We start from the raw sequence: 14372 nt of genomic DNA, 5'->3' as shown, positions 1-14372 counted from the left end.
TGTCTATCTGTCTGTTTATCTTTGGTTATTTTAAAGAAATTACCATCAATTGTAATCTTAAATCAGGATTGGGAATTGAATTCTGTTTCAATATTTTTGTATCAGCATTTCTATGTTAATTCTTTTAATCATACGGATTTTCTACTTAAATGGTAGAAAATTTTTAGGTCTACTTAAATGGTGAATTATATTTTTTTGCATATGGATATCCAATTGTTCCAATACCACTTGTTGAAGTGGGAACTCCCATTTTGCATTCAATTGCCTTTGTAATTTCGTTGGAAATATTTTTTAAGTATGAAGATATAAAATACATCTATAATAATAAAAGTATAATATGCTAATTAGACCAGACAGCCAAACAACCTTCCAGACCTTCTGCTGGATGTCCTTCCTGACGAAACCATGGTGGTGGGGGCTGAGGCAGAGGCAGTAAGGGGTGATCAGGCAGGCAGGCGAGCAGTTAGGCGCATCAGGCAGGCAGTCTGTTTATCTTTGGTTATTTTAAAGAAATTACCATCAATTGTAATCTTAAATCAGGATTGGGAATTGAATTCTGTTTCAATATTTTTGTATCAGCATTTCTATGTTAATTCTTTTAATCATACGGATTTTCTACTTAAATGGTAGAAAATTTTTAGGTCTACTTAAATGGTGAATTATATTTTTTTGCATATGGATATCCAATTGTTCCAATACCACTTGTTGAAGTGGGAACTCCCATTTTGCATTCAATTGCCTTTGTAATTTCGTTGGAAATATTTTTTAAGTATGAAGATATAAAATACATCTATAATAATAAAAGTATAATATGCTAATTAGACCAGACAGCCAAACAACCTTCCAGACCTTCTGGACGAAGCCGGGGCTGCGAGGGCCGAGGCAAGCCACCTAGCATGAATTTCGTGCATCAGGCCTCTAGTTTAATTATAACATGCATGAAGTATAATTTATAAGTCTCCAGCTTGATGGATTATCGCAAAGTGAACACACTGTGTAACCACCCCATTGGTCAAGATTAAGACATAATTAGGACTTCTGAATCCCCACTTATGCCCTCTCCCAATCAATACCACTCCCAAAGTTAATCACTCTCCTGAGTTCTACATCATGAATTGGCCTTACCTGTTCTCTTACTGTACATAAACTAGAGGCCCGGTGCGTGGGGTCCCTCAGCCTGGCCTGCGGATTGCGAGAGGGTGCAGGCCAGGCCAAGGGACCCCATTGGTGCATGATTGGGGCTGGGGAGGGACCGCAGGAGGGCTCCAGGGCATGTCCGGCCTGTCTTGCCCAGTCTCCATTGGGGTCGATCAGGGCTGGCTGGCTGGGGAGGGACCACAGGGAGGTTGGCCAGCCAGGGAGGGACCATGGGAGGGTTCCAGGGTGTGTCCAGCCCGTCTCGCCCAATCCTGATTGGCTGGACCCCAGCAGCAAGCTAATCTACCGGTTGGAGCGTCTTCCCCCTGGTGGTCAGTGCATGTCATAGTGACTGGTTGAACAGTCAGACACTTAGCATGTTATGCTTTTATTATATAGGATAGAATCATGCAGTATATACTCTTTTGTGTCTGAATTCTTTTACTCAGCAGTATATCTGTGAGATTTATCTATGTTGGATATACAGTTGTAATTCATTATTTTCATTACCATACAGTATTTCACTGAATGACTGGGCCACAATTTACCTATTGTATTGTTGAGAGACATTTTTATTTTCTCCTCAATTAAGTATTAGAAATAGTGCTGCAGTGAACATCTCTGTACTTGTTTTCTAGAGCACATGTGCATGATTTTCTCTAAGGTGTATACCTTTGGGTAGAATCACTGGATCATAGTGTATGCAAATCATTACCTTGAGTAAATAATGGCTAACTGTTGCCCCAAGCAATTATACCAGTTTACATTCCTACTAACAGTGTGTGAAAGTTTCCATATCAAAACAATATTATGGTATTTTAGCCTGCTTAATTGTAACCTCTCTGGAGGGTGCATAGTGGTGTCTCATTGTGGCCTAAATTTTCATTTACCTGAGAGCTCATGGGATTGAGTACATTTCATTGGTTACCCGAGTGCTAATGAGGTCAAGTACATTTTCTCATGTTCATAGGTCATTTGGTTTTTCTTTTTAGTGAAGTGCCTATTCACATCTCTTGTCTCTTTTTGTGTTGTTTGTATGATTCTTACTGATTTGTAGAGGTTATGTTCCAGAAAAGATCCCTTTATCACTTGTGAATATTACAGATAATTTCCCCATCTATAGCTTCCTTTTTTACTGTTGTACTTTCAATCTTATAACGTTTATAACTGTTTTCCTTTAAGAATAGTGCTTTTCATGCCTTATTTTAGAATTCTTTCCATATCCCAAGACTATGAAAACATTTTCCTATAGTATTTTCTAGACACGTTATTGTGTTACCTTTCACATTACATTTACAATTTACCTGTAATTGATTTTTGTGTATGGTGACTATTAAGGGTTAAATGTCATTTCCCCTCATATAGATATCCAGTAACCCATCCACATTTATTTGAAAAGATCATCCTCTCTTCCCACTGTTTTTTAGGCCAACTCTGTCATAACTCAGGTGTCCATACATATTTGGATTATCTTTTTAGTTCTACTGGACTATTTGTCTAGCCTTGTGTTAATACCACATTGTCATATGTGTTCTATTATTTAACGGAATAGTTTTTTTCTACTGATTTGTGATTTTCCCACAAAGTAGGTCACTAACTTGATATGAAGTAGGCATCCTATAATAAGTCATCATCATGAACTGGGAACCCAAACAGAAGTTTCCCTAAATCCCATCCTCATCACCCAATGATAGCATTTCAGTATATAATGAATGTGCAATTACAGGGACTCGTGACATTTGAGGATGTGGCTGTGGATTTCACTCAGGAGGAGTGGCAGTATCTGAATTCTCCACAGAGGATCCTGTACAGGGACGTGATGCTGGAGACCTACAGCAACCTGGTCTCTGTGGGTAAGAATGACTTCCTTGGGTAATTTTGCTGTTTATGATTATTGTGTCCAATAAAGAGTATTTATTTTCTCAATTTTGGGAACTTTCAAAGTCTCTGAACTGTTTGAAGAGTTTGACACTGAATCCCAGGGATCAGAGTACGTTTTTCTCTCTCTGCTCTCCTGACAAGGTATTTGTGAACTCAAAACCCAGGCAAAATGATTTGACTTAACCATTGTGTCAAGCGATAGGTCCCTTGTGCTGCCCCAAACTTCACCTTCCTCTTTCTCAGAGGCTCTGAAGACCAAGGAGGTGTTGTTGTCTTTTCTCATTAGCAGGGAAGCAAGCTACTAAACCAGATCTCATCCTCAATTTGGAGGTAGAAGAGCCATGCCTGGCAGAAGGAAAAATCCCAATTTGGAGCTTTCCAGGTAAGTGGGATTGACCCAGGCTATGGGGACAGGAGGTCCCAGCTTGTCAGTCAGGGCTGAAGACCTCTGAAAGGGCTTTCAGGGATATCTGGGAAATGTTGTGGCCTTTATTGTTGTTTGAGGACAGGGACATGAACTCCACAGACATAAGACTGATACCACTCCCCTGTCCCACACCCACCAGACCACTCTCCTTAAGTTGGTGCTCACCCACAAGTTTCTGTACAGCTCCTTTCCCCATATATACGTGTCCTGTATATGCCAATCTCCTGCCCTGCACTTCTACCATTCTCATTTCTCACTGTCTTATCTAAAGACAGGCTCACATTAGTCACAGGCCTAGGCTAGTGCTGCAATTTCAGATTGAATTATCTGATTCCATTAAGCTTAGATATTCCTATCAGATTTATTCTCCTAAAACATCTAGATTATCTCTTTTAAACGATATTTTTATTGATTTCAGAAACAAGGGAGAGGGAGAGAGAGAGAGATAGAAGCATCCATGATGAGAGAGAATCATGGATCGGCTGCCTCCTGTACACCCCCCACTAGGGATTGAGCCTGCAACCCGGGCATGTGCCCTTGACCAGAATTGAACCCAGGACCCTTCAGTCCTCAGGCCGGCGCTCTATCCACTGAGCCAAACCAGCTAAGGCTTGATTATCTCTTTTTAAAAAGAGCTTTATTGAGATAAAATTCACATACCATAAAATTCACCCTGAGGTACACAAATTCAGTAACTTTTTTGTACATTCATAGAGTTCTGCAGCCATCACTTTTTATTTTTTATTTTATTGACTTTTTTTTAGAGAGAGAGGAAGGGAGAGAGAGAAAAAGAGAGAGAGGAAGGGGGAGAGAGAGAGAAAGAGAGAGAGAGAGAAAGGGAGAGAGAGGCTGCCTCTTGCATGTCCCCACTGGAAACCCAGGAACATGCCTTGACCTGAAATCAAACTAGCAACCGTTTGGTGTAGGGGACAACACCCAACCAATTGAGCCACATGGGCCAGGGCTGCAACCATCACTTTTAGAGCACTATAATCACTCCAAAAAGAAACCCCTATCTCTTTAAAAAAATTTTTTTTAAATATATTTTTATTGATTTCAGAGAGGAAGGGAGAGGGAGAGAGAGATAGAAACATCAGTGATCAGAGAGTATCATTGATCGGCTGGCTGCCTCCTGCACACCCCCTACTGGGGATCGAGCCCACAACCCAGGCATGTGCCCTTGGCCGGAATCGAACCCAGGACCTTTCAGTCCATAGGCTGATGCTCTACCCACTGAGCCAAACCAGCTAGGGTGAAACCCCTATCTCTTATTAGTCACTCTCCATTCCCTGCCCATCCTCTGGCAACTACTAATCTACTTTCTGTCTATGGTTTTGCCTATTCTGGACATTTCATATAAATGGAACCATATAAAAATATGGCCTTTTATGTCTGGTTTCTTTTACTTCTTGGCATGTTTTCAGGGATTGTCCATCTATATTGTAGCATGTGTCTGTACTTCATTTATGGCAGAATAATATTCCATTATATGGATACTAGAGGCCCAGTGCACGAAATTCGTGCATGGGAGGGGGCTCCTTCAGCCCAACCTGCACCCTCTCCAATCTGGGACCCCTCGGAGAATGTCTGACTGCCTCTTGCAATCCAGGACTGCTGGCTCCTAAGCGCTCACCTGTCTGGCTGCCTGATTGCCCCTAACCACCTCTGCCTGCCTGACCCCCCCTAACCCCTCTGCCTGCCTGCCTGATAACCCCTAACTGCTCCCCTGCTGACCTGATCGCCCCAACTGCCTCTGCTTCGCCCATCACCCAGGACCCAGGATTCCCTCCTCTGGCCAGGCACAGGCACCAGACCCGGGATTCCCTCCCTCTGGCCGGCCACAAGCACCCAGGACCCAGGCCAGCCATAGCCCCAGGGGACTGTGGATGGGCGGCTTCACCTGGGCCACAGCCACAGGTGCTAGCTCCCGGGACCCCAGGGTGGGCGGCTTGTCCCTCTCCCGGGCCATAGGCGCAGGTACAGGCGCAGCCACTGGCACCCGGGACTGTGGGGTGGGCGGCTTGTCCCTCTCCTGGGCCGCAGGTGCAGATGCAGCCACTGGTGCCTGGGACCACAGGGAGTGTGGCTTGTCCCTCTCCCAGGCTGCAGGCACAGCCGCTGGTGCCTGGAACCGTGGGGACCATGGGGCATGCGGATTGTCCCTCTTCCAGGCTACAGGTGCAGGTGCAGTCCCTGGCACCCGGGACCACAAGGTGGAAAGCTTGTCCCTCTCCCGGGCCACAGCCTGGCTGGTCCCCATTGCTCTCTCACGAACTCATTTGTGCCTGGCTGGTCCCCATTCCTCTCTCGCGAGCTCACTTGTGTCTGGCTAGTCCCCATTGTTCTCTCGTGAGCTCATTTGTGCCTGGATGGTCCCCATTCCTCTCTCCCCAGTGTTGAGTGTCTGAGCTGTTACGGCGTGATGGCATGAGGGCATGAGGGTGTGACGACCATTTGCATATTAGCTCTTTATTATATAGGATACCACATTTTGTTTTTCATTTGTTGGGACATTTAGGTTGTTTACACTTTGATGGTTCTATGAACATTAATGTAGAAGTTTTGGTGGTAATGTATGTTTTCATTTCTTTAGAGTACATACATAGGAGTGGAATTGTTGAACAGTGTGATAACTGTGTGTTTAACATTTTGTGGAACTGCCAAACTGTGTAAATATCCTGTTCCTCAAAAATTTTTTATTCAGTGGTTTTAGCATTCCATGATGATTCTTGCCTAAATCAGTTATTACTTATATGGTTGAAAAATGATGAATTTTCTATCATTCCTTCTACATTTGTATGTTGGTAGTCTTCCCTTATCCCATCTCCATTAATTAACTGGCCAAATTGGCTTCTGAGTCTTTGGTAGGTTCCTTGCTTTCTGTTACAAGATGTTCAAGGATCATTTTACATATTTCCTTCCTCTGACCTGAAATCAGACACTTCTCCTATGAAGCCCCCATTTCTTTTTCGTGGTAAATGTTGTGAGATCACAATTTAGATGTTAGGGAATGGTTTCTAAGCCTTTAGGAACTATGTAAAAAATATAATTTTAAGAGAAAATACATCATATATTCAAGTTGGTATTTCCAAATCAAATTCTGGAGTTAAACATTTTTAATTAATATTACATCTAGTGATAGTGTTAATCTAAAAATAAAAGGCCAAAGTGAGAGGCAACAGCATTTATTTGAGGTAAAAAAGAATAGGTATTCAGTACAAATTGGTAGTTACAAAATAGTCATGGGGATGTAAAGTACAGTATAGGGAATATAATCAGTAATATTGGAGTAACTATGATTGGTGCCAGGTGGGTACTGGAAATATGAAAGGGAACACTTTGTAAAGTATATGATTGTCTAACCATTATCCTCTACATCTGAAACTAATAGAAAATAATATTGAATGTAAACTGTAATTGAAAAATAAATTTTAAAGTTCTTAAAAAGAAGAATAGTTATTCGGGAAGCATTGATTCAGGCAGAAACCCAAATAGTGTTCTGATTAAGAGACAAAGGCAAGGGGTATTAATGATAAAGGGAAGGGAAACAATCATATCAGTAGAAAGAAGTAGTTTCTATAGGTGTAGATAAGCTAACATAGTGATGCTAATTCTAAACAATGTTTTTAATTTTCAGTCCAGTAGTTTGGTAGTAATCAGTTCTGTAGTTATAATATCTGCTTTTTTATTATCTTTCCAAGCTGTTGTTTGAAATAGTGTTGCCTTAGGCCCAATACAAATGTTTGGGGGTTTTTTGCCCTGTTTTTAACATCCAAAGGTTTGAGGAGTAACATGTGCAAGGCAGTTCCTCTAGGATAGCAGCTCCAACTCCATTTTAAAGTGGCCCCACTTATATTATTTTTTATAGTAGTATTGTTAGTGTTATTCTGAGACTGCTGAATATAGAGGGTTGAATCAGTTGAAGTAATCATGTTGGTGCCATTGAGAATCAAGAATTTTCAGCATGGTTGTTAGGAAATATAGATGAGAGGATATTAGGGAATCCTTTTCTATAGAATTTTGGTGTCTGATTATATAAAATTTGCAAATGTTAAGGAACAAAAATTCAAGCGAGTAACTTTGAAGATGTAATTGACAGTAGTAAACAAGTTGTGAATCAGAGAGCATTCCATCTAGCAAATAGAAGGGAGCTTCAAGGAGTTGTACAACATGGTAGGTTTTTATAGGTAGAAGGAGAGTGGGACAAGGAGGTTTAAAAGAGTGTATTATTTCAGGTATGGTCAGGTCACTTTCCCTTAGGGGAAGGGAGGGGATCTTACTAGGCAGATTACCTCATTAGTGTTGATTAGGAAATTCTAGAGTGGTTTTAAAATTCCACTCTTGGGAGAGACTGAGACTGCAATTATTAACCCTTGGTGGGGCTTACTACAAGTGACTCCAATTTGGATCTGTTGTTTCTTTTTAACACAAGTATTTGTTTGGTTCCAAAGTCAAATCTAGAGAACAGGTATTTTCCAAGAAGTCCAGCTTCTTTCCCTTCTCCATCCCACTCTCTTCTTTTCTTCTCCCTATAGGTTAACACTAGCATCAGATGTAACCATTTATTAAAATTTGAAAGTGTATCTTTCCATTGTTTTTCACAGGACCCTATATAAATATGTATTTATATATTTTTCCTTCTTGAGAAAAATGTTAGCCTACTCTGAACAGTTTTATTAACTGTGTTTTCACTTGCTATTCAAGAACATGTGAATTACATTGAGATATTCCTTATTTTCAATAGTAATATATTGGCTCTTAATCATAATATTAGTAGTAGTTGTAGTAGTAGTAATAGTAGTAGTATATTCATTGTTCTAGTAAACATTTGAAAACACTTTTTTTTAAAAAAATTGAAAACACTTCTTATGTGCCATGTATACTAAGTAATTTAATTATATCACTAAACATTTGGGTGGGCACTGTTATAATTCCTGTTTTCTAGGTGGGAAAGTAAGACACAAATAGATAACTTGCCTAAGTTCACAGAGCAAGTGAAAGGCTAAGGCAGGCTTTGATCCTGGGCTAGAGAATCCATGACCCTAGCCCAGTGGTTGGAAAACTGCGGCTCGCAAGCCACATGCGACTCTTTGGCCCCTTGAGTGTGGCTCTTCCACAAAATACCGACTTCTGCGCATGGGCCACGAAGTTTCAATCGCACTGTACATGCGCGCCCGCACATGGTATTTTGTGGAAGAGCCACACTCAAGGGGCCAAAGAGCCGCCTGTGGCTCGCGAGTCGCAGTTTACCGACCACTGCCCTAGCCACATGTGCTATGCTTCTTCTTACCACATAAGAAGGTCCTATTCAGTAGATACTTGGTGGAACTTGGGTCCCATCAGATGTATTTTGTAAATGCTTTTTCTGTGATTCTAATGTTCACTCCTAGTTAAGAACTAGTGCTTTGCAATCCAAAGAAAGGATGTCATAGGAAGAGAAACCACTGCTGCATGATCCATTTTAAAATTCAGTATTATTATTATAAATGTTATCTTTATTAAATTTAAGTGGTTATATGAGTAGTTTAGTTATTGATACTCTTCTTTCATCTTCTCTGTATGAAATTTTTCATATAAAGTTTTAGGAAAAACTTCAAAAGTAAACTTCAAAAATGACAAAAAATTAAGTAGATGTATAAAAAGTATTTACCATATTTTATTGACTTCAAATACCATTGGATTTTTAGACATACCACTACGAAAGAAAAATTTCCACCAATTAATTTTTGACATGCCATTGATTGTAAGGTGATTCTGGATTCAGAAATGTTAAAATGTGGAATGATATTCATCTTGTGACTGATGAAATATGGTATATTAAAGACAAGGCTTTGCAATTTTAACTGAGTGGTACATACAGATGAGCAACTACTTTAGAAGTTAATAAAAATTAGTTATAGAGGTAAGTTTTGAAAAGACTGAACTTCTTGAAAGTTATCCAGATTTTGACTATAGATAAATATGGAGGACTAGGCTCTGTGGGTAATGGAACATGAGGAAGGGTTTGGAGTTAATAATAGGCATAGCTTTTAGTAGAAATAGTATAGATAGGAGTAGACGGTGGTGTTGAAGAACTGTGCATGCAAGCTTAGATAGATACAAAGGTGAATCCAGATTGGGCAAAGATTTTCAGGTTTTTCTTTGTTTTTGTAAGGCTAATTATTCTAATCTTTCATTTTCTGATAATGAATTTAGGATTTTTATAAATAGTGTAAGTCAGGTAGAGTTAAGAGTTCATATGGTAGCCCTGACCGGTTTGGCTCAGTGGATAGTGTCTGCCTGCGGACTGAAGGGTCCCGGGTTCAATTCTGGTCAAGGGCATGTACCTTGGTTGCGGGCATATCTCCAGTGGCGGGTGTGCAGGAGGCAGCTGATCGATGTTTCTCTCTCATCGATGTTTCTAACTCTCTATCCCTCTCCCTTCCTCTCTGTAAAAAAATCAATAAAATATATATTTTTTTAAAAGTTCATATGGTAAATGAAGATAAAGGGTGATAAGGTCAACAAAGTAGATGGAAATAAGAGACGATGTAAATGTAGCGATAAAGAGGTGTCAAGGCAAGATTGTTCTCAGTAACAAAAAAGCTAGTAGGTGGGAGTTTAGTAAAAGAACAGGATTTGATGGTCAAGTTTCTCTCTACAGGAACTCTAATAAAATGTGCTAACAGTATCAGCTTTCATATGTCAGGGCATTTATAAAGAAGGTCCATTCTATAATATCAGAGTATAAAAATGGTTTATTCTATTTCTTTCTAGAAGAAACCTGCCAAGTTGATGAACAGATTGAGAGGCAGAACCAGGATGATGAAGATAAATGTTTTCTGATGCAAGTTGGATTCCCTGACAAGAAAACAATTACCACCAAGAGTGACCATGACTATAATGAATTTGGAAACACACTTTATATGAGTACAAACCTTGTTGCTTCAATACAAAGACCCCATAAACATGAGTCATTTGGAAATAATATGTTAGATAATTTAGACTTATTTAGTAGAAGCTCTGTAGGAAAGAGACATGATAATGGAAGTGCAAAATTATTATTTCATACTGAATATGCGAAAACAACTCCTGGAGTGAAAACTTATGGATATAAAGAGTGTGGGAAGACCCTCAGGAGAAAGAAAGGTCTTAGTCTACATCAGAGAATTAAAAATGGAGAGAAACCCTTTGAGTGTACTGCATGTAGGAAAACCTTCAGCAAGAAGTCACACCTCATTGTACATTGGAGAACTCATACGGGAGAGAAACCCTTTGGATGTACTGAATGTGGAAAAGCCTTTAGTCAAAAATCTCAGCTCATTATACACCTACGAACTCATACAGGAGAGAGACCCTTTGAGTGTCCAGAATGTGGAAAAGCCTTCAGAGAAAAGTCAACTGTCATCATACATTATAGGACTCATACAGGAGAGAAACCCTATGAATGTAATGAATGTGGAAAAGCCTTCACTCAAAAGTCAAATCTCATTGTCCACCAGAAAACCCACACAGGAGAGAAAACTTATGAATGCACCAAATGTGGGGAATCTTTCATACAGAAGCTTGATCTAATTATACACCATAGTACTCATACAGGAAAGAAACCCCATGAATGTAATGAATGTAAGAAAACTTTCAGTGATAAGTCAACTCTTATTATACATCAACGAACTCATACGGGAGAGAAACCTCATAAATGTACTGAATGTGGCAAGTCTTTCAATGAGAAGTCAACTCTCATTGTGCATCAGAGAACTCATACAGGAGAGAAACCTTATGAATGTGATGTGTGTGGAAAAACCTTCACCCAGAAGTCAAACCTTGGCGTACATCAGAGAACTCATTCTGGAGAGAAACCCTTTGAATGTAATGAATGTGAGAAAGCATTCTCCCAGAAATCCTATCTCATGCTACACCAGAGAGGTCATACAGGAGAGAAGCCCTATGAATGTAATGAATGTGAAAAAGCATTTTCCCAGAAATCATATCTCATTATACATCAAAGAACTCATACAGAAGAAAAGCCCTATAAGTGTAATGAATGTGGCAAAGCCTTCAGAGAAAAATCAAAGCTTATTATACATCAGAGAATTCACACAGGAGAGAAACCCTATGAATGTCCTGTATGTTGGAAAGCTTTTAGCCAGAAATCACAGCTCATAATACATCAGCGAACACACACAGGAGAGAAACCCTATGCATGCACTGAGTGTGGCAAAGCCTTTAGAGAAAAATCAACATTCACTGTACACCAAAGAACTCATACTGGAGAGAAACCCTATAAGTGTACAGAATGTGGGAAAGCCTTTACCCAAAAATCAAACCTTATTGTACATCAGAGAACACATACAGGAAAGAAAGTCCACGGGAAAGGCCACACCCAGAAGTCAAAGCTCATTATACATTAGAAAATAAATCAGTAGTGTCTGTTATGTTCCCTGAAGGAACATTTTGTTAGCTATGTTTTTTAAGTATGTTCTGACTTCTGGTTTAAATATAGGGATAAAGTCAGCCTTTTTTTTTTTTCATCTCAATCTTTACCCAAAAGCTACAGGGAGGCAAAGAAACAAAAGTGTAATCTCTGTATCTGACAAAATTAGGAGATAGCTGAAACCCCAATGAGAGGTTTGCCACAGGAAGATGTGGGAGATCTCCAAGGACAGAGAATGCTCAAGGCTGCAGATGTGAGACAGCACTGGTAAGGACGCTTAGTAGAGGTTCATATACAAACACAACAGCAGTAACCCAGAGCATGGGTAGGTGGGAGGGAGGATGTTTCCTAGATCCATTTGGCATCTGAGGAGAGATAGGCAGGGGCCTTGACAAGAAATTGCTCAGAAAATCATATTTAGTAGAAACTAGTCTGTACTAATCGGAAGAGCAATTGGTGGGGGCTGGGGCAAGAGAAGGCAGTGTTTGTGACGAACCCTACAGCTTCCCCTATTTACTGACTCAGAGAATCCAAGTCTGAAAGAACTACCAAATGGAAAAAATCCCAGTTGCAAGAGAACCTCTGATCTGCCTTAAATGTGGCCCTGGTTTCTTTTTCCACATGAACCTCCAGCAAACACCATGTCCAGGAAAAACTCTTATTTAAAGAGGAATGACTCCAAAGTAACCAAAACCACAAATGTGCATGGCTTTTCCAGCAATTCCACTTCTAGGAATGTATATACTCCTGCATATACAAAATGAAGAACGCACAGAGGAATTCACTGCTGCACTGTTGTGAAAACAAAAGGTTGGAAGCTGTAGATATGACAACACCAGGGGTTTGGTTCCTGAAATCCTGGTATGTTGACTCAGCAAACTCCTAGGTAGAAAAAAAATGAATAAAATATATAAAGAGAACTTTTGAGGACGCCATTTAAGAAATGATGTGGGATGCTCTCCAACGTACATTATTAGGTGGAAAAACCAAGGTGCAGAATAGTGAGTATAATGTGCTACCATTTATATATAAAAAGGAGAACATATGCTAAATATTTAGTGTGTATGGATAAACTGTCTCTGGAAAGATAACACAAGAAGCTGGTAACCATGATTACCTCTGGGAAAGAGAAGGGGAAGTGGGTAGCTGGGGGGATGGAATTGTTAGGGAGACAACAGTATATCCTTTCATAACTTTTGAAAATTGTACTGTGTGGAAGTACTACCTTTTCACTCAATAAATAAAACTTTTAAAAAAGCATGGTTTGTTCTATTACTATTATAATGAAGTCAGATTCTAGATACAGGATTTCATAACATTTAATAGAGATATGCTCATTGTGGAGTTTTAGTTTTCTAGAGTGAATAAATTGAATAATCAGAACAATAGATGTCCACTTGGGGGTGCAAATAATGTGATTCTCAGATCAGCTGGGACCACATTCTGTAAACCTAAAATAGTTGAGACTGGTACACATTTCTTATTTAGTATACGTAGTGACATCTGTGAAAGTATCCTGTACTAAAGCCTGTCAATGGCTTTCCACATCTTAACAAAATGATTTGAATTACTTTGTGTGTGTGTGTGTGTGTGTGTGTGTGCGCGCGCGCGCGCATGTACACACACACACACTCACACACACATGCTTTTAACGAGAGATATAAAACATAAATCTACAGAGAAGTTGAGTGCTCGCCCCTCAGGTCACACTACTGCTAGTGGCTGCATTTTCCAAGGTGAGGGACAGATTGAGAGCCGTGGTCTGAATGGGCATGGCCAAAGACTGTGTAATAGCACATCTGCTCCAGAATAAGAAATCCCACTTTGTGCATGACAGTCTTTGTGGCCCTGATGCTTCTGAGGTGGAATTGGGCAACCCAAGCTATCTAAAACCTGGGCCTGGTCAGTGTTTCTGTAAGAAAATAAGCCGTGAGTTCACTTTTTTATGAGTGATGTTAAGTCAAGACATGTCATATAGGGTGAGGCAAAAGTAGGTTTACAGTTTGTATGGAAACTACAATCCTATCTAATAAAAGAGAAACATGGTAATTAGCGTACGACCGCTACCCTTCCCATTGGCTAATCAGGGTGATATGCAAATTAACTGCCAGCCAAGATGGTGGTTAACCGCCAACAAAGATGGCAGCTAATTTGCATATGTAGGCACAATGCTGGGAGGCAAAAGGGAAAGGACGGAAGAAGCCCCCTGCCACTGACGGTGATCGGAAACCCGGGGGGAGCTAAGAGCCGGGGGCAGGGCAAAGGCAGCCCTGGGGATCGCCTTTGCCCTGCCCCCCAGCTGTGATCAGAAAACCAGGTGCCTTTGACGCCCTGGCCAGTGATAGTGGGAAGCAGGGGTGGAGCCAGCAATGGGAGCTGGGCAGGGACGGAGCCGGCAGTCCGGGGAGCTAGGGATCCCTTGCCCAGGCCTAAAGCCTTGGCCAAAGACGTTAGGCCTGGGCAGGGGTGGAGCCTGCAATCGTGGGGAGCTGGGGGTCCCCTACACAGACCTAA

At 40.6% G+C, this 14372-nt stretch overlaps 1 protein-coding gene across 6 annotated transcripts in view; it reads left to right on the top strand.

Moving 5' to 3' along the window:
- The window catches only part of ZNF182 (zinc finger protein 182), a 24847-nt gene extending 11731 nt beyond the window's left edge, over positions 1-13116 (top strand). For 4 of the 6 annotated variants that reach the window (XM_014543514.1, XM_014543513.1, XM_014543512.1 and 1 more), the window contains 3 exons: positions 2864-2990; positions 3305-3400; positions 10202-13116. In XM_014543514.1, the coding sequence (XP_014399000.1) occupies positions 2864-2990; positions 3305-3400; positions 10202-11835 (1857 nt within the window). In that variant the 3' untranslated portion in view covers positions 11836-13116. Of the gene's footprint in view, positions 1-2830; positions 2991-3304; positions 3401-10201 lie in introns of those variants that run through there. The other 2 variants (XM_014543516.1, XM_005871005.2) reach the window with 2 other exon arrangements.
- Positions 13117-14372: the final 1256 nt, after the last annotated feature.

Source organism: Myotis brandtii, unplaced genomic scaffold (assembly GCF_000412655.1).
Source record: "Myotis brandtii unplaced genomic scaffold, ASM41265v1 scaffold327, whole genome shotgun sequence".
Classification (NCBI taxonomy): domain Eukaryota; kingdom Metazoa; phylum Chordata; class Mammalia; order Chiroptera; family Vespertilionidae; genus Myotis; species Myotis brandtii.
The sequence above is the reverse complement of the archived record's forward strand: the minus strand, read 5'-3'. Positions and strand labels throughout refer to the sequence as shown.